Source organism: Dermacentor variabilis, chromosome 10 (genome assembly GCF_050947875.1).
Source record: "Dermacentor variabilis isolate Ectoservices chromosome 10, ASM5094787v1, whole genome shotgun sequence".
Lineage (NCBI taxonomy): Eukaryota > Metazoa > Arthropoda > Arachnida > Ixodida > Ixodidae > Dermacentor > Dermacentor variabilis.
The window spans coordinates 21343318-21364361 of NC_134577.1; the positions used below are offsets into that span (position 1 = coordinate 21343318).

Genomic DNA, 21044 nt, shown 5'->3' on the forward strand with positions numbered 1-21044 from the left:
AGATACACCAGCAATTCTGTCTTAAAGGATGATACATCAGTAAGGGTAACTATTTGTCCCGTCAGATCATTGACAACGTAGTTCTTTCTCCAAAGTAAACGTACATTTTGCTTCATAGGACCATTTTTTGTGGTATATTATTTCGCTTGCTCGAACAGGCGCCGTGCATGCTTGCAAGCAGAGAGTTCATTGGCTATTGTCAGCCTCAAATGAACACTATAACGGTGCAAGCTCTAAGGAACATTCGACATTAAGTTTCCTTTTTCGCTGGCGTTTGTTTCCCTTAAAATTTCATTCTTATGTATAAAGTGACGCAGCAGCCGAAGCCGCCATATGTTTACGTGGACGGGCCATATGATGACGAGAAACGATAACGTTCACAAAGGCCACATTCTAAAGACGATCAAAGTCGTGGACATCTAAGCTAAAGTTCAAATGGAAAACTGAGGTGCTCAAGACAGGTGTCGGGAAGAGACGAAAGTTACATCGGAAAGAAGGAACTGCATATGGTAGTTGGAGCGAAAGAGACGCAAGGCCGGCCTAAACAAATGCGACTAAGAAAAAAGGAATGCGTTTTGTTTACCTCGAATTCGAGCCGATACGTCACTTGAATATACTGAGTACGAAACTATCTGATCGGCTTCGATTCGAGGATTAAGTCCCGCCATGAGAGTCATAGCATCTGACGACCACAATCTGTGGTCAGACAACCACAGTGAGTAATCAGGACGCAAGAAAAATTATCTGTTACAGTGCAGCTTTGTTAGGTTAGGTTTGCCGCTACGCTTTCCGTATCACATTGTATTCCAGCAAAGAATTTTCTGGCCTGTAATTTCAGTCGAGGCCGGTGTATATTCGAGTAAATTGAATATATAGTACTGTAATAGATAGAAGGCTCGTCGAAGCTGCAACCCTGTGCAAAAGGTAATAGGACTTTTAAAGAAAGAAAAGAGAAGTAAGGAATATGAGCACAATGCCATGGGCGTTGTTGCAACTTACCTCAAGAAGACAACGTTTTCTCGCCTCCCGTGCCTGTGGAGAGAGATTGACGGCAAGCATTTGTTTTAACAGGTGTCTACACAAATACGTGGACGCATGGCAGGAAAACGTAGGTAGACATGGTTACTGCATCTTACCACATGCTCGGGTATCCTCCAGCGGTATGTGTTCACGATGCAATCCTTGCACTTCTTCGCCACTTCCTGAAGGATGCAAGCATAGACCATAGCATATCTCAGTTGGCCTTCATCACGGAGCAAGCTAGACTACAAAATTATGAGCCTGGGTGAGTGAGTAAGTGATTGATTGATCTGGAGAAGTTGGATGTGTTGGCAAACATTGTGTCGTCGGCTTCACCATAAGTAAAAAAAAGGACCGTCGCTATAGCATACGCTGAAGAGGATGAAGGCGGAAGCCTGCGAGCTCAAGATACATTAAGTTACTTGACATTCTCATTCGAATGCGTTGTCACTTCCTATTATTGTTTTCTATCACCAAAGGCCATGGGTTGGAATGTCTTAATTAACTATACCTTAACTAAGTATGGCTTAATGAACTTCGCCTTAATTAACACCAAAGGTCGTGGATTCGACTTCCACCAAAAACCGAGGGTTCGACACCCAATTTTGGTGCCATGACGCCGGACGGTCAAATTTTCGACCCATGAGCCATCTAAGGCTTTCGCCTTAATAAACTGTTCAATGATCAAAGAACGACAACGTGAAGGGGTGTGAAAAAATGATTCGACAAGAAAGCACATTTAGAAAATGTGGCTAAATAGCCAATAAATAAAAAAAGACAAATTGGCACACTCCGCAGATTATGCAATTAAACACAAAGCAATCGACCAATTGAATCGAAATGTAAGAAGCACACACGCATCCGGAAGGGCATGCTAAGTTTTAATACGGGGATACATCACTTTCATGTAAAGAAGAACAAGGGCGTGCTAATTTATCTGTTAAACATCAATACAATACAACCTATAGTAAGGAAGGTTACTAAGGCTTTTAGAGCAGATAACTGCAATGATGGGTTTCCCTATGGCCACACAAACTCTACACCAAAAGCAGGATCGTCAAAGTGGTCACAATAGGTGTGTTTATTTTGACGCCGACACATCACGGATAGGACTATCACGAAACGGAGCAAGCAACCGCAACACACAGCGTAGGGACGATTTAGCATTTTCAATTTTGATAATTGCGAAATATCGGCATTCTTGTATCGGATTTTATCTGAAGGCCTATTTTAGGTGTTCTTTTTCGGCAATCGTTTAGTAACGACTATAGGTTATTGGATACTGTGGGTTTTATATACGTGGGCCACTTCGAGAAGCATCAATAGGCCGAGATTGCAGTAGACGAAGTGACAACTCGGAGTGCCAATTCGTCCCATCCTTGAGATTTTGTTGTCTCTTATCTTTTCTGTCTCTTTGCAAAAATACATAAAATTCTGGCGTTCTTTAGTCACGTAAAATTAAAAGAAAATCTGACGTCTTTCGTTTACCCAAAATTAAGTAATATTCAATGGGCATGTACGCAACTACTGTACAATGTCTTCATATACACGTCGTATAGGTTTGCTAAGGATGCGTTATGAAGCTGTGACGTGCTCACCGGTTCCTGTATCTTCTGTTGGCACTCTTCAAGAAGGCGGTACTTCAGGTTGTTCTGGAACCAAGAGCAGTAACAAACAGTTTGGGTGGTCGTACGCAGATTGGTAAATCATTAGCACACACTACGGTAACCAACAAGTTTCCTAAAGTTAATACCTTAAGGTCTACTAACTAATAATTTAAAGGTTTTCTTGCGTAGTTTGCAGGTGTTTTGTGCTAGAAAGGACCACAATTCAAGTTCATTTTTTTCAGGCAGGAAGACAGCGGTGTGCACTGGACAGTAAACAGGGGTAGCTGATATTCTAGTTGAGATTAAGAAAGAAATGTTGAGCAGGACAGAAGTAATGGCAGATAATTGGCCTTCATTTTGAAAAGAGGAAACACATAAGGCTCATGATGATAATCCGGCCGCACTGCTTTTGTATGCCGCACACAACAGGCCTTGCAGAAGATTGACCGTTTGGTTATAATTTCAAGGGCTAAAAGATGAAGTTCCATGTAGTATGGCTGAACAGTCAAATTGTTTGACAAAGGCGGTAACATCCAAGGTATCAAACATAAAATGTAGGATATCAACCAAGGGAACATATCACAGTACTACCAAGGCGTTCAACTTACTTACACAAGTTAGAAATAAAAATACTACGAAGTGTTGAAACAATCTTGCACAACTAATCAAAATGCCAATGTTTACGTTGTAATTAATATTCACACACAACTCACAGATTAGCGAAAACGTGACACATACAATTGGCTCATAGCAAATCACGTAGATTGCATTCCAAGTTCATGCAACCTGCCAGAAATTATTTGACGTTGGGGAACAGGCGTTTTTTCTTTCAAGAACAAGCACGTACAGGTTTCTCCGAGAAAAAAACATCCTTACCCCGGACAGGCATTTACGATACAGCTGTGGTACCTGAAATCAGGAAGACATGAGAGGAACAATACCATTATACTCAAGCGCATACAACATTATTTTACTTCGTGCGACGCTCTGACGAAGCTCCTTACGTTTAGCGAGTGCACCTCGTTGGCCGCGTTGTGGTCGTTCATGTACTCCTCGGCACACTTTCTGCATCGTTCAATATCCTCCTGAAGAAAGAAAAATAGTCATATTGAAGGAAAAATAAATGTTCCTGTAATCTTCTTCTGCCTAATTCAAGAGCGGCTACGAGTATTTCTTTACCGAGGCGCAGATAATACTCTGAATGGGGCGAGCATCACTGCGTGGGTACGGTAGGATTGCCCTCGTGCACCGTACGACAATGAATATACAAGCAAAAATGCATTTCACTTTCCTGACTTTACCGTCACTCACTTTTCCGCTCAAGAGGGACTCGCCGTTGATAACGGACGGGCTCTCGCCTTTGCCTGCATTCATGACTCACGACGATTTGAAGGTGCGCTTAGGCAATGCCTTCTGCACAGAAAGCGTGGCCACTTCAGTTCAAATAGAATTTATCTTTGATCACTTGTTGCGATAGCGCTTATATGGGCACTCCAAGCGCATTGTTGTCGTCGCCGTCGCCGTGACGTTCCGTATAAAGTCCAGGGGCGATAACCGTCGCCGCGCGTCGTATGCTATACGTGCGAGTGAAAGCGCGCGAGGGAAACCGACGATCGCCGAACAATCTGGCGCGCGCAAACGAAGAAAGCTGAGAGCAAACGCGTCGTTTTCCGTCGGGCGAAACGCCGTGGGGCGATGGAAGGGAGGAAGGGAGGCAGGTGGGGGCGGCGTTGTGCTCCGACAGCAACTGTGCGTTTCGCGACCGGGCGCAAGGGGAACTCACGATCGTGGCTCAATCTCGCGCGCCACATATGGAGGCAAGCGGGAGGGAGGGAAGGCGGCCTCGCCTCCGCGAGCAAGTGTGTACTTCGCGCGGCCGCTCGCGCCATATCCTGAAAGTGATCTGCGGACGACCCACACCATTGTGCGCGCCGTGTTCTCGCCGCTCTTGCGTTGAAGCGATACACTGCTTGGTCACTTCGCTCGCTGCTGCTGCCGCGCTTGCTCACTTGAGCGTTTTGACAGCGAGTGTCCGCGCTAATCGAGTGGGATGTGTTCATGCTTGCTCGCGCGCGCTGACACCATGGTTATTAATTCAGTAAGTAAGAGAATGTTTCCAAGTTTGCACGGCCGATAAAACTGCTATCCTTACTTCGTATTGCTGTGCACTATTTTGCTATCGCAATCGTTGCTTCGCCTTGCGGGTGAAACTGCGACTTTTTCTGCTCCCTTTCCTTTTTCCTCGGCGCAGTGTAGCAGGCCAGATCACATACATACTAGCTCAGGTCGATATCTTTGCCTTTTCGGTAATGAATTCTCCCCTTTCCTCCTATTATGGTTGTACTCCAATCATGGAAGCACATGATCTTCATACACCGAATCGAATCTTACCGGTTGTTTGAATCTCCGCGGGCAAGCATCCTTCACTCTTTCTCTCGGAGGTTTCTGCAATCGAGAACACATAAAGATAAGTATCGAAGTGATCATAACGACACCGCTATAGGTAATCAGAGCGACGCCTCCACACGTGTATTCATTAGGACGCAGTCAACTAATGCTCAGGTACTCGACAGCACTCAGCAGACGAGGCCTGCGGAACACTGTCTGTGGGGAAAAGAAACTGCCTGCCAGCCAGACGCGCGCAATGCGCGTGAGCTACATTGTTGCACTGCAGAATTCCGAAGAGTTCTGAGCACGTCCTTCTGAAATTTCCTGTCATTAGCTGCGTACACACGAACTCGACGTGAGCGGGTCGAGTTGGAAATCGAGCTGCACCCACATCCACCCAACCGCGTCAACTTGCACCTTACTAAACGGGTTGGGAAGACAATTGCAGGTGGGTTGACCGAAATCGCCTCGACACTTACTCGACCCGACCCACTAGCGTTCACATGAACTCGACAAGTCGGCTTCATGTAAACTTAGCTACAGAGTGAAAAACACGCAAAATGCGCTTCGGTGCGACGTGTGCTCTACGCGCTCACCCCATCCCCGCTATATTTAATGACTAGGCTGCTGTCCAAACGTTTTTGCTCATTTTGGCTCTCATTCGTTTTCGTAGCTGGCGGTCAGACTGGGGAAGGAAAACACTCGTCCACTCTCTCTCTCTCTTCTCTTTGGCTTTCTTTCCCGCTGTCTCGTTCTCTCTCTTGTTCGCTCATTCGTTCGTTCGGGCTATTCGCTTACATCGACAATCATCGTCGATGGTTTTCTTCAAAACTTCCATTCTGATTATTCTCCTCTGGTCTTGATTACAGCTACGCTTACATGATCACGCTAAAGACGGGTAGAGTCGGATTGTCGATCGAAATCTGGTCGCCGGGGCAAGGCAAATGCTAGCGGGTCGGGCCGAGCAATCGTCGAGGTGAGTTCTCTCGGTACGCCTTCAACCTGCTTGGCAAGATGCATGGAAACGCGGTCGTGTCGGACTTTACAGCTTGACTTTTGATTCGTCCCACCCACGTCGAGTTCATGTTAAAACTTATCGTCATCACAGTTTCACGGGACAGGAGTGTTAGCTGGCCCTTCAGCCATGACGCCCGTTTCCCTTGCTTGGCGGCCTAAACCTGAACGGCAGCTTTCGCAAACGACCTGGATATTTGTGCTCAGGGGTTACAAATGACCTAACAAACTTACAAAACACAAACTACTTTCAAAATGTTCTTTTATATATATATATATATATATATATATATATATATATATATATATATATATGCTAGCGCGCTTAATTGCTTTGATCTACTTTGCCGTGCACGAATTCGAGCGAGGAATTGTTCTCTACATGTACGTACGTCTAAAAGAACAAGAACTACCACTTTTCTGCGGCAGTGACGTATGTTTCGAGATGCTCTGCTGCGGTTCATCGACGCGAGGACATCGTTATTTCGCTGCTCGCCGCACGCGATGAAACCTCATCACACCTTTATTTCTTTATTCCAGAGGCAATCGCCACCACAACACGGAACACTGGACGCAACCCACTACCTACCAGGCTCGATAATCGCCGCGAAACCTAGATACACACGACTCCTTCAAATGACAGTGAGAGAACGAGCAGATGTGCCGCAGAATGTAGGCATTAGTGCCTAGGGAGCTTTGAGCGGCTTCCAAGAGCTCTCCTCGGTCAAGTTATGAGGATAATAGCGTAATCGGCGTTGCAATCTACGTCGAAAGCTGCGATAAATGCCGGCGGCGACACCCGGAAGTGTTGATCAGAGATACCGTGCTCCCATCTCGCCTATGTAAGACTCGAGGCAACACGTTTTCCATGCTTATATCTCTTCTTTTTTGATCTCGTACGCGTTTAATGACTAGAGATGAGCGCTGATTACAGGCACGATAAAATGCAACGGAAAACTCACCCTTGGCATGCAGATGCTGCGGACTTGTGCCTCCTGTAAGTGAATGCCAAACATGAGATAAGACAAGATAAGGACATTGAAAACAACAATTACAGAGCTCCCGGTGAATCGTTAGCACGCGCTGAGAGAGGAAGGCCGAAGCTGTGTTTATGCGACTCATTTTTGCAATGTTATTGCCCAAACGTGTTTTATGTTAAAAGGAACCACATAAAACTTAATTTGTTGCTTTCTTTCATTCGCCGACTTGTCAGATTCCCTATGTATAACATTGGGTAAAGGGCGTTATAGAGGAATATGGAAAGACGCGGAACACATAATGGTGAGCTTAGCAATTTCACGCATGGGATTGTGTAGAAATATCTAATTAAACAAGGAGCCAGGAACAAGAAATTAAGTATACGATACCAAGAAAATAAGAGAACCAGCTACAGCCAGCATACAAAACAAACAACATACACGCTGCATAGGGAAGTGGTATACCAATAGAGAGGACACTGAGTAATTTCTCTGTGAAAGAATCAGAATCCGTGCATGTCAACGACGTTACCTGAATTCCAACACGTTAATGCGCGAGGTAGTTAGTTTCAAAAATGCCAAAATTTGCCCAAATCAAAAATAAACATAAGAAGAGAGAAAAAAGAAACTGTCAGCAAATTTATTAGTCCTTTTAAGATAAGCTCTGATAAGAAAAGTTCCCAGATTAAAGGTACAAGCTTCCTTATCTTTTCATACCTTCACGTCATGACAACGAACCTTTAACTTGGTCACTAGGTTTAACTAAGTAAACTAGGTCCGTACGCTTGGAGACGATGTGGCACATTCGCCTTTGCGAGAGCTAGCGTTCGTGCGATCCGAAATGTGCACCCATAACCTCCGTATTAACCGAATGCAGTTTACATGCATACTTACGTATGCGTAGGATGCATCTTCGTGAAGGTTAGACTTCTCAACGCACGCTTCACATTGGGCCTTCTCAATCTAAAATAACAAAAAGGAATGCAAACGCGGAAGTCAACATGAGGCACAAGACATTGTCACTGTCGCAAAACAGATTCGCCCCCACCTCCATTCCTCGCCTTCCGAAGAAAATGCTGAAACCAGTCGTCTGAACACTTTTTTTACACAGGTAAAGTGCAAAACGTGCTCGGTGCGAAATGTGCTTGCGTCCTGGTAGCGCCACAACCAAGATTATCTCTCAAGGCCCTACGGGATTTGCTCGTAGGAAGTGACTTCATAAATTTCTTGTGAACAACAATTGAGACGCAATTTTTTTTTATTTTTCTTTATATTCCTACGACGGTGTTCATGTTTGTGTTGCTCTTGTAACTGTAACCTTTTCAGCCTCATTTTTTTTTCTCTGTAATCAGCGAACTTGATTTGTTAGTTTTGCAATTATCTTATAGACTATTGACAGTACTTTTAATTTTAGTCATCGGTTTTGCTATTTGTTGTTTTTCGTAACTACAATTTTGGAACGGCTGGTCCTTTTCGGGGTCAAACTTCTCATACTTCACACCTAATGAAAACAGAAAGAAAGACTTACATCCTGGTACTTATAGTACCAATCGCATGTCTTTCGAAGCAGCTCTTTTCTTGAGGGCTGAAATAGAAATCGAGAGGAGGACACCTTAAAAACGCTAAATATATCGATGTGACTGCAGTGCCAACTTCGTTCAACTTAGTCGTGTCCTCTGCTACGGTTGGTCTCGATGGCTGGCCACCAGCGCATTAGTCAAATTGGGCAAACGAACAAACTTGGGATATTCAGATTATCAAAAGCAATGTCTGTTGCGCATAAGGATAGATAGATAGATAGATAGATAGATAGATAGATAGATAGATAGATAGATAGATAGATAGATAGATAGATAGATAGATAGACAGACAGACGGATAGATAGATAGATAGATAGATAGATAGATAGATAGATAGATAGATAGATAGATAGATAGATAGATAGATAGATAGATAGATAGATAGATAGATAGATAGATAGATAGATAGAAACGACAGGGGTGTAAACCAGACTGAGCCTGGTTGGCTGCCCTGCAATGGGGAACGGGGACAGAAAGATAAGAAGGAGAGAGAGAGAGAGATATGCAAATGAGAGAAAGGCAGGGAGGTTAACCAGAGCTGAAAACTCCGGTTTTAACTCGGTTTCCATGAGTTAAAACCTCCAGTTTTAACTCATGGAAACAATAAAACCTTCATCATTTAGTGCCTCACAAATGGTCATACAAGATAGCGAATCCCAAGAAACGCACCAGCGCTTTTCTGCGCATAATGTTCGATCATATCAATTATCTGCGAATAATAGGTCTTGTATAGCTATTCTCTCATGTTTTGTGCACCTATTCGCACTGGTTAAAGACAACATTGAATATGCGATATCATTCGCACAAATTTGAACGTCGTCAAAGAAATGCAATCAAAAACATTTTACACACTTTAGGTCTTATCTTGACATTCAAGAGTAATGGTCGTCAATCTTTTGCCCAGTTATTTTGTTAAAAGCATTGCTTTCGCTACTTTCCTCACAGGAACGCTATACACATATCACGCTGATATACGCATGTGGTTCCTAACCTGAAAGCAGGTGTAGGGCATTGCTAAAGAAAGTAAATGCCTGCTGGATAGATTATTATAGTGGGCAGACAGGATAAGCTACATAAAGTTCGTACGTTTCTTAAGAGTAAGTTGTGCTCGCCAAAAACGTAACGAGACGAGTCATCAATAGCGCTTACCCGAGGCATGCACTTCTTCCTCATGTTCCACACCTGAGTGAAATAAAGAAAATAGAAAGCAGTCATTTAGAGTGAAGGAGTTTTATATAAAGGGCACTAAGTGTTTGCGTTATGCCTACAGCGAAGTACTGAAGCAACACGATATGCTTTCCGAGCTCACGGTTACATGTGCGCTAGAAATGAGAGAAATAGATAGCCGATTTAATTACTACCCCTAAGCAACCCATTTACAGCAACACAGAAAAGATCAATCAATCAATCAATCAATCAATCAATCAATCAATCAATCAATCAATCAATCAATCAATCAATCAATCAATCAAGCAAGCAATCAATTAATCAATCAATCATCTAAATTCATATTTTCTGTCCCTTCCCTGACATCAATTGCTTACTGCTCACATTCGTATTGCGGTCGCCTGCAAACTTCGCTTGCAATGTATGTCCTTCGTTTGTTTAAAGAGGTCTCATCCGCATCCTCATGGGCCATTTATCAAATTGATTAATTTCCGAGCACAGAGGCGAGTTTGAAAGTTATTTTAGCAAGCTCTGTTTAGAACCTCCGAGAGCGGCCAATCTGCAACGCTCACTAAACACATTCACGATGCGCTATCGAAGGCACTGCCGCAGTGAGCAGGACGGGACAAGTGCACGTCATTCTTCGCTGCAGTGCTGTGCTCACTCCGCTGTGACGCCTCATTAGTGCGCCACGAATTTTTTAATTACGAACCTATTAGCGCTCTTAAGCTGCAATGCTTACATCTTCGTACTCGTACACGGCCGGCAGTGTGTAGTTGTCCACGCACTCTTCGCACCGGTGGACTTCCTCCTGCGTTGATGCGAAAACAGAAAGCGAAAGATCGTGAATTTGCGGAACGAACGACTCGCCGTGTTTCTATTTACTTCTTCGATGAATCTCCACTTGCAGAGTCGCCTGATGCGGTCCTTCGGGTAGGTCTACAAGAAAAGAGGTGCAGGCGCTTACAACGCAGCCACAAACTTGAAGCTTACTATATATATAACACGTTATTCGGCTAGTTGGTGTGAAACTTAAAATAAAGGTACCGCAAGCGGAAGCGGGCCGGGACGGGAAAGGAGCGACCGACTTCTGGCACGGACGTGATCGCTCGTGCCGTCGGTACGTCATTACCTTAGCTCGGTCCAGTCATTCATGGTTTAGTTCAAAGTTGGTTCACGAGTTACACAGTCCACTATCGATATATTTTTTTGTTGAGTGAGAAATAATTTCTTTAAGACCATATGCGTATATCACTTCTACTATTGCGATATTTAGGTTTCTGGCTCCTGTAGGTGACTGATTACATTAAAGATATATTTTGAAAAAATTTACAAATGAATGAGCCGTTACTCGAAAGTGAGTGATGTGCGAGAAGCAGACTTGATGGTTACTTATACACCGGCTGCTTTGAGTGAATATTTTATCGCAAATGACTTTAATTACGCTGCAGAGTATTCAAGCGGTGCATTGCTAATGATTACCCAGAAAGCTCCTTTCTCTTTTTCGGGGGGGGGGGGGGGGGATTCCTACTTATTTGTTCTTCATGCTGTATACATTTCTTCTCATAATTACGAATGCGTTTATGGTGCTCTTTATGTTTGCTCAATGAAAAACTCAACGCATTGCCTTTCTTTAGTAGTTATTGTAACCACTGAGTGTTTGGTCTCGTGTGTCGAAGGTCCTCATTTTTTTTTGTCCGAGAACGCATTCCACCCTTTGTCGAAGTGGAAATACATTTATTCGGCAATTATATTCTTTCACGCTTCATTTTACTTAATTGTTGGCTGAAATTATTTGCGACGACCATCTCGAGAAAGGAGAATTATTCGCTCGCGTTGTAAGGCGATTTCTATCATGCCCCTTGGCCGTAACGTTCTCTCTCCTGCCGCATAGTGTCCGTTCTCCGGGCGCAGACAACCTTGAAGCCTCGGCACAGAGACCTCGTGCGTCAGAGGCTTTATCTCATCACGTATCACTAACTGCGCTCCTACGAGAGCTTCGACAGAGAAGCGACAGTCATATGAGCCGCGGTCTCCGCTCGCGTCATAATTTTTTAAATGCTAATCTCTCGCGTTCGTACTATTGAAGAGGCGGCCTGATAATAGCGGAGTGCGGAGGATCCTTACCACTAAGCTCGCTGACGGAGAGAAAGTAAAAGATATGCCTGCGGGATGGGATAGTAGCAGAAACATTGCAGATGAGCCGACTTAACATATAGATTGCGGTGGAGAGGAATGCTTGGGGCTGCGGTGACGTCACCAGTCTCCGGGAGGCGCGAGCTCGAGATTGCATGGGCTGCTCTGGCTGAAAAAAAAAAAAAAAACTCTGCCAACGCTTCCTCCTGCTTGCGTGTCGGGTCCTTTGCTCGCTTTAGACAGCAAAGCATTATCCAGAGATAGAGACGAAGAAGGAAAACCAGGAAGCGTTGGCATCGCTTCTTTTCTTTCCAACCAGAGCAGCCCAGGCAATCTCGAGCTTGCGCCTTCCCGGATATAACAGAAATGCTATAGCCCGTTAACCAAGATACAGCTTTTCAATAACCCTGTTTTTCTGGGGTTATGATGGGGAATTCTGAAAAAAAAATGATGCCTTGGAATTTTGACAGTCTATATAGTTTTGACAGTTTCATGCACGGCTAAACGAACCAATCACTCAATATTAAATGAGACTAGGTAAACAAGTTTCCAATAGATATGTTATCCAACAGGATATTTTTTCACTCATATATATCATGCCTGCTACCAATTATGTGGAAATGAAGACGATTATACGAAAGAGAACGCGGCCGCTAAATAAAAATATTCATGTAATTCTTCAGGTCACGGGCAAATGCCTTGGTGAGCTTAAAGGATATGTGCTTGACTAGACTCACTGGAAATCAAACACATCTATGGTGTCGCCAGGAGTCGGAACAGACTCGACGGTAGGTCGAGTAGGTCGAACACCTTAGTCAAGAAGAGGTGAAACGTACGGTGAAGTCAGCCAGGTTTCAACGCCACGTCGGTCGAGTAGAAATCCTAACATTAGCGCGAGTTTCAAGATATGTGACCACAAAAATGAATAGCTGACAAGACGTACGGCATACTAGTCTACGCCTTTGTAAATTACAGTTTACCATTAATGTTAAATAAAATATTCCGCCTTCAATTTGCTTTGTATTGCGTTAGATATCAGTTCGTTCGGTTAGTCTTTTTCTGAATCTCAACAATTCCTTCGTATTATGAAGAGTTTGTACGTGTGGCTTTCTATAGAAGCGCTCGTCCTTGTGTTCCTCCTTTTCTTCGTCCCTGTTTGTATTGAGCAAAAAAATTTTTTTTTGTTTAAAAATGAATCTGTTCCAACTAGGCCGACTCGCAGTTATGCTTCAGTTATGTTTCTATATTATACTCACATTTAAGATACGTGTGCGAATGTTTCACCATTGTATGCCTGTCTGTAGTTACTGCTGCTGTCGCACCCTACGTGACCAAGACTTCAGTCGGAAGGTTAGCTTCCCCTTTAGTCTTGGCTCGCGAGCAATGCGATCGCATTGCGTGAGCCATTAAACTCAAACCACGTGACTAGTACGTCACGTGGCTCAAGACGCGGATCGCTTGTGTGTACTTGCTTTCGACAGAATAGGCTGCCATTGAGCTGACTTGTCACGCTGGTTGCCTGAATAAGCGCGCAAGCCTCTCGCTTTTCTTTTTAAGAGCAAGGTTTAGGGTGGGGGGGGGGGACTCCTATCTAAAATACGTGGAAACAGAGAAATTGCTTTTCGGCACGACTCCACCAGATTTGATGAGGTTTTGTTAAATGAAAAGAAAAAAATTATAATCTGAAATTAGACTGTAGCAAGTAGACATTTTATTTAGGCTATCGACGTGTGTTAACAAAACTTGTAGAAAATCCCAAAACAAAGAAAAAAAGGGGACAATACAGCTTACGACTCTATAACACAACAATGGAAAGGGCTATCACAATTCTTTAAACGCACTTAGTAATACACCTAAAGCGGACTACATGAACGCATTGTACGCAGCTCTTAAATATGCCACATAATTTTACAAAGTCTTAGTAAGCACTAACAATCTTAAGTAAGCTGTAAATTCAATTATCAAATTTATTCGCTATAGATAGTCTAGTGCTGCACAGTTAAGAACTCATAAACTTCACGCTTCAATTACTTTTAAGTGTACCAAACTTCTGAAACACCCGCCGTGGTTGCTCAGTGGCTATGGTGTTGGGCTGCTGAGCACGAGGTCGCGGGATCGAATCCCGGCCACGGCGGCCGCATTTCGATGGGGGCGAAATGCGAAAACACCCGTGTGCTTAGATTTAGGTGCACGTTAAAGAACCCCAGGTGGTCAAAATTTCCGGAGTCCTCCACTACGGCGTGCCTCATAATCAGAAAGTGGTTTTGGCACGTAAAACCCCAAATATTAAAAAAAAATTAAAAAGAACTTCTGAAACATTCGTAAATAAATGAAGTCCTAAATCAAAGTTTGGTTTCCTACAATCACTAGAATTTAACTTTCTCTCCCAAATCAAACAAATTTCTTTCAACTCAGTCGCGGGGTGTACATATAAAACATTTCTGCGTTTTACATCTGTATGAAAAGAGAAATCAGAGTTGACGCCGAGCGAAAGCTTTCCCTGAGGAAAAGCAGGGAGATGATCAGAAGATATATACTCACTCTGGGCATGCAGTCAGCTTCCACTTTTTTGTACTGAAATGGAAAAAAACAACGAAATTTGCAGCCACATCCGAGGAACACACACACACACACACACACACACACACACACACACACACACACACACACACACACACACACACACACACACACACACACACACATATATATATATATATATATATATATATATATATATATATACACACACACACACACACACACACACACACACACGGGTGGAGATGTGGTGGAGCATCGAACGCGCAAAGCGAACACGTGGGATCGCTCCCCGCCTGCGGCAAGTTGTTTTTTCATCTACTTTCATTTACATTAATTAACTATTTCTTTAATTCAATTAGTAAGTACAAGTAAATTCCCCTGTGTTGTCCTTGGTGTCTTTGTTTGTTGGCTTGTTGTGCTATGATTAATAAATACCAGGCCTTTCGGTTAACCCCCATTCTTCTGGTTCACACACACACACACACACACACACACACACACACACACACACACACACACACACACACACACACACACACACACACACACACACACACACACACACACACACACACACACACACACACACACATATATATATACACACACATATATATATATATGCCGGCGCATTCGCAAGTGCTCACCTCAGCGAATGTGGCATTCTCCGCGATGTTGGTCTCGTTGACGCACCTCTCGCACTCGGTCAGGTTCTCGCGCTGCGAAGCAAAGGCTCGCGAGAACAAATTTCGATACAACGTCGCGACGAGATATACTTTATTCTTTTTTTTCGGGAGCAGAGATATCGTAATATCACATGTTCTAAAATACACGACAAAAAAGAAAACGGTATAATTGAATGTTTGCAGAACCGGTGTGTTATATGAGGCGAATGCAAAATTGCAGCATCTTACGCAAGGCTAATCGGCTCAGCAGGCGCTATGTCAATGGACATTTAACTTAGTAATGACGTTTCATATTCACATTTTTTTTAAGTTTGTATGTGTCACGCACGATATAGTATTCTCATTGAAAGCAAAAATACGTATATTCAATTTCGAAACATTCAGCGCCTCTATTGAGTGGGAGTCTGCGCGGTAGCTATGCGATGCTTGTGTTTTCAAGTTCCACTTAAGCGTTATCTTTATCTGTGGATTCCTCTGTCGCCTTTGGTGCGTATCCACAGCAGCGATATCGTGATCACTGAGCCTAATCTAGATGTCATGGTGTTAACAGAGCATCTTTTGGACAGCCGGTAAGGCAGTGACTTGCTCTGATGATATTAAAACAGGGATTGCATTCCTCTTTAGCGTACTCACCGTAGATAACAGGCCAATAAATGGAGCCAATTGGTTCGTGTTGATATTGAGAACACGCTGACTTAAAGTGAGTGGACTACGACAAGAGTGATTTAGAAATCGGTGGTCATGGCTTCACTAAGTGCAAGAAAGCGGTCCCCCTTCCCCTCTCGCCCCCCCCCCCCCCCCCGTGAGTTCGCCATCTATCTGGTTATAATTTGTGAAAATTGATTTGACCTCCGGTGTGCAAAAGGATAGTGCGGCTGTAAGGGAGGCTGGTGTCTAATCACTTTCTTACCACCCTAACCAATTGGCAATTGGCTGTCCACGTTTACACAGACGGTTCTGTATCCTCTAATAGTTCAGCTGGAGCAGTGGTGATTCCCGCAGAGTGCGTCACCCTCAAGTTCAAGACATCTCACATTACGTCATCGACGGCTGCAGAACTCGCAGCTATCCGTGCTGCTCTGGAGTTTATTGTTCACAAATCATCACATTCATGGTCCATCTTATGTGACTCAAAGGCAGCTCTTCAGTGTCTGATGTCCCCTTTCAACCATGGACCGAATGAGCAACTAGTCGCAGACATCCGACTGCTCCACCATCACGCAATCAACAAGGGACACAACATCATCTACCAGTGGATACCGGGTCACTGTGGAATTTCAGGAAATGACAGTGCGGATGACGCTGCCCGGTCGTCTCATGATGGTACCCAGATTATACTCATACCGCTGTCAAGAACAGATGCAGCCACAAGTCTTCGCTCCCTCGCCCGCGAGCTTACGCAGAATCTGTGGAACACCAGTGATTTCACGAACGCACGTCTCCACAAATTGGATCCACTTCTGCAACTCCGCCTACCACCAGGGTTGCCACGAGCGGAAGCAACACTTCTGTGCCGCCTGTGGCTCGGCGTGGCATTCACGAACTCATATTCATTCCGCATTGGCATGGCCGACAGCCCTACTTGTGACACCTGCGGCTGCGAGGAGACGATTCAACACCTCCTATGTGACTTTCCCCGTTACGCAGTGCGAAGAAAAGTGCTCGTGACCGCTCTCGCAAAACTGGACAATCGCCCCTTTACAGAGGAAAAAGCTCTAGGACATTGGTCCAGACGGGCTTCGGCACTCAAGGTCTTAAGGGCTTTGTTGAAGTTTTTAAGGACATGCGAATTGTGCGACCGCCTTTGAACGTTGTAGCGCGTAGTTTCGCGTTACCGTGTGAATTTTCTCTTATTTTTTCCATTTTTTCCCTCTTCTTCTTTCTCTTTTTCTTCCCTTTACCCCTTTCCCCAGCACAGGGTAGCCAGCCGGTACTTACACTGGCTAACCTCCCTGTCTTTCCTCTCCTTTGTCTCCTCCTCCTCCTAACCTTTTACAGCTATGAATATGAAAACGAATGGAAAAATAAACCGCTCTTAGTCGTGCTTTGTCCTGTAAACCTGTGTGCCTGTTGTTGGTGCGGTGCTTTTAATGTCAGCGAGTTCTCGAAATCAACTCACCATATATAGTCTGTTCCAGGCCGATATACCAGCATCCCGTCTCTCACTCAAATCTTTTAACCTACAAGTTTACCCGCATCTCTAATACTCAGGTCCCTTACTCAGGTCTCAGGCAAACTTATTTTAGCATTGCAGCTACCAGGGCTCACGCGGTATAGACTGTGCCCGAATGCGTAGCCTATGGGAAGCGCTACAGTTAGTAGCTATTCGAAGTGTTCGCACGTTAAAAAGGAGCGTACGTTTTTTGCAAGCCGGAAGCGGCACTCCAGAAGCAGCAGTGTGGCCGGTGATTGCTGAAACAGAGGCAATATCAGATGCGTTAGATACGTTGGCATTTGCATTTTTCGGGTTTCATCTCTTGTTCGCTAAAAAAAAAAAAAAGAGAGAGAGAGAGAGAGAGAAGGATAGGCAGGCAGGCTGACCAGGTTGCTCCTGGTTTGCTAACCTACAAGCTAAGTACGAATTTTAATTCTACTCCATATCAAGTGACCTTATGTCAACAATCGCGGTCAGTCAAATAAAAAGCAACCAGCTACTCGCTTGTAGTGTTCCCCAACAATTTCGTTCAGGACTTTCTCCAATAACACCATGCTGAAGAAATCATGCTTATTAATACTGCTTTTTAAGCATGTAGTACAGTTACGTGCCAAACGTGCGCGGTATTGAGTGCGCTGAACGGGTTATCTTAGGCGGCTTGTAGTGCGGAAAACACTAGGTAAAGCGCGTCCGAATATTTATAAACTCATCGTTACTGCATGCGAAGGCGAAGGCTTTGTTATCGTCTCCGCCGCACAAGGTGAATTTATGCCGGGTGCTTCACCTAACCTATGCCAAGGATTTAAAAAATAAAGGTAGTTAGCCGCAGTTGCATTAAACCCACGGCATACGGTTTGCCATCAGGTGGGGCTCCTTAAGGTATTTTTTTATATTCCGCTTAATTATTTAATTAAAGAAGATAAATTGTGCAATAATTTCGATATTCACTTTGGGGCCAACTGAGTTTCGTTGCGTTGTAGAGGAGGTTCAGAAACGACCAATCCAATTTTTTGTGGCAAAGTACATGCTGGCGTGGTGATTTTCTTCGACGTTCAAAGAAAGCCCGCAAGATATGAAATAAAACCACGTGACTCGGCAACATGTTCTCGTTCTTCGTCTCTTTATTTTGCAGTTCATCAGGGACTGTATGAGGACCTTGTGTGATCTATTCAGATAGCTCCACTCTTTATTTTCTGGTCCTGCGACCCTTCCTCATGTAGTGAAGGATTTTTCTTATTATCTTCACTATTATGTGAAGAGGGGCAGCCGGCACCATTAGATGTTGACTAAACTTTATTGAATAATTTTAATTCCAATAAAATAAACCTAAAAGAAATACAAAAGGAATAAACTTCAGAAAAAATAAAGGAATAAAGCGTACCATAAGTTAGTCATAGCGTGTTACTACATGCTATACTATATACTGTAATAAATACTATACTATATGCATAGTCAAAGTGCGATATATCGACAATGCGCGAACTTGCTATCACAGCGCTTATTGTCGGAACACCTTTTCAGCCACGACATAAAAGAAAGAAAACAAATGAAAGAATACAAACAAGATAACAGACGAGAATAAAACCATAATAATAACAACAACAAAATTTCGCACGCACGTGGCGCAGTATAAATCATATCACTAGATATCCCCACAAATCCTAACGTAACCTTTTTGATATACGCTCAGTTTGACACCACAAATCCCCATTAAAACGCGAAAAATTTCACCGAAGCTCATAGTAACTTTTTTGATATGCTGGAGCAAGTATACAGTTGCGTCTAGTTCAGCAAACCAACTACTAATTAATATTCGCCTACTCAGTGTTTCGTGTTTCATTGTGCAAATATATTCTGCACAAGAAGAAATAAAAAAGAACAATGAATTCTGGGATTTTACCTGAGAAAGTCACGGTATAATTATGAGGCGCGCCGCGGTGGGTGTCTCCGGATCAATTTCGACAACCTGGGGTTCTTCATCGCACACCGAATGCACTGTACACAGGCGCTTTTGCAGTTCATCGAAATGCGGCCGCCGCGGCCGGGATTCGATCCCGCTACCTCGGACTCGCAGCACAACCCCAAGGTCACCACACTACCGCACCACGGCTTGTAACAGAGATGAAAGTGAAGGAACTGTTGAACTTTTTCTTGAATGCGCGAATTGCGTTTCGACTTAGCGAGGATGTGCGTTATCCAAACAAATTTTCAACTCATATTTTTTTTAATGAAATGGTTCAGCCGGTGTCGACAGTACGTTCCAAATAAAACATAAACGATCGGTGCAAGTTCACATGAGCGCTCAAGAAGCCCATCGGTTTCGAACCGGTCGGTGTTTGAGTGGGAATACAGTCGTAAAATGTCGGTCGTAAACGGATCGGCCGTGAAAACGGGCGGCCAGGAGCGCAGAAGCCAAGCGTCCTTCAGAAAACCCCTTGTCGATGCCCCTTTTCATTAAGTATCCGCGAAGGCAATGCTTTTCCAACAGGGGTCGTGTGTGCGTTATTTCGCTGCAGCGTCTATTTCTTTCAGGCGATGTGCGGACAGATCGACGCGCACGCCAGAATAGCGCATCAAAATCCCCGATAAACATAGCGATGGTTAAACGCGTTGCGCACGTGCTTGAACACGTCTGATTAGACCCTTGATTGAAACGTGAATAACATGCGCAAAGTGTCGGGGAAGGTGGGCACCTGGGTCTCTGCTCACGGCGACAGTATGCGGTCGTGTTGTGGGCTCACTTCTGTCGTGGTTGCTTTTGACAATTTTTGCATCTGGCACACGTTTCAAGTGGTCGTACGGGTGCTTTAAGTGTATGCTGCGCATTGAACCGTTCATGTTCTCATATCTGAAGTGCCTGTGGGGAGTTGACGAAGTGAATCTACATTCTGTAAACTTGGCAGAACTCGCTGAATAATAAAAAAAAACTGCTTAACCTGCTTGGATGCAGTACGCGTTTGAAAACTCTGGAGATGCAAGAAATTTGGTTGAAGCTTACACATGCGGTGAATGAACGGAAACAATTGGCGCTGTGGTTGTTTCTGCCCCGAGATCCTAGACCTCTTATTTCGGTTATACCAAGTGGTGTGTTGTGGGTATTCGCCACGTTTAGAATACGATGCAAACACTTTCTGTTGTGAGCCGACTTGGAAATCCGACATTCGGTTGTTACCGAATGCCCAGTTGTGGCCAGATATGCGGGTATATACGATTACATAAAGATGCGAACACGCAAAAAAAAAAAAAGAAAGAAAACGTGGCCGCGCACGTTTTAGCCAAAGCCGAACACAGACGTTGACAAAAGCGCTGGTCGATTGTTGGGCAACAAATTTCGCGATGTGAACGAGTACGGAGGAGGAATTCTTCCACTTGCAGTGATTCCAGTGTGGCGTTTGACCGAATTCGGCGGGTACGCAAGAATGAGCTGGATAGTAAGTAAAAATAAAGTAATTATATTAAAAGAAGAGAGAAAGATAGAGTTGTTGAATACTTTTCGGAATTGTGCGAGCTCTTGCGCATACGAAATTATTTCACTTGCTTGCAAATAATTTGGAAAGGACATGGACTCACGTGTGGCGTGCACTTCCAATCGAGTTCCCGTTGCTGAAAAAAACAAAAAAACGAAGATGACGTTGACGTGAATAATAAAAAAATTCCTAAATTACTAAATTAATTGTTACTTGTATAGATTAAATTATTCACTTAATAATTAATTAATTAATTCATTCATTCATTCATTTGGATACGGTTGGTGGATACGGTTGGAAATA

At 43.9% G+C, this 21044-nt stretch overlaps 1 protein-coding gene across 2 annotated transcripts in view; it reads right to left on the minus strand.

Moving 5' to 3' along the window:
• Positions 1–21044, minus strand: part of LOC142560111 (uncharacterized) — a 185600-nt gene that overhangs the window by 1583 nt on the left and 162973 nt on the right. For both annotated transcript variants that reach the window (XM_075671931.1, XM_075671932.1), the window contains 16 exons: positions 20845–20877; positions 17478–17531; positions 15081–15152; positions 14431–14463; positions 10639–10692; positions 10496–10564; positions 9736–9768; positions 8535–8591; positions 7901–7969; positions 6992–7024; positions 5019–5072; positions 3632–3712; positions 3504–3536; positions 2619–2672; positions 1137–1202; positions 1000–1032 (listed from right to left, as the gene is read on the minus strand). In XM_075671931.1, coding sequence (XP_075528046.1) covers positions 1000–1032; positions 1137–1202; positions 2619–2672; positions 3504–3536; positions 3632–3712; positions 5019–5072; positions 6992–7024; positions 7901–7969; positions 8535–8591; positions 9736–9768; positions 10496–10564; positions 10639–10692; positions 14431–14463; positions 15081–15152; positions 17478–17531; positions 20845–20877 — 828 coding nt within the window. The remainder of the gene's footprint in view (positions 1–999; positions 1033–1136; positions 1203–2618; positions 2673–3503; positions 3537–3631; positions 3713–5018; positions 5073–6991; positions 7025–7900; positions 7970–8534; positions 8592–9735; positions 9769–10495; positions 10565–10638; positions 10693–14430; positions 14464–15080; positions 15153–17477; positions 17532–20844; positions 20878–21044) is intronic.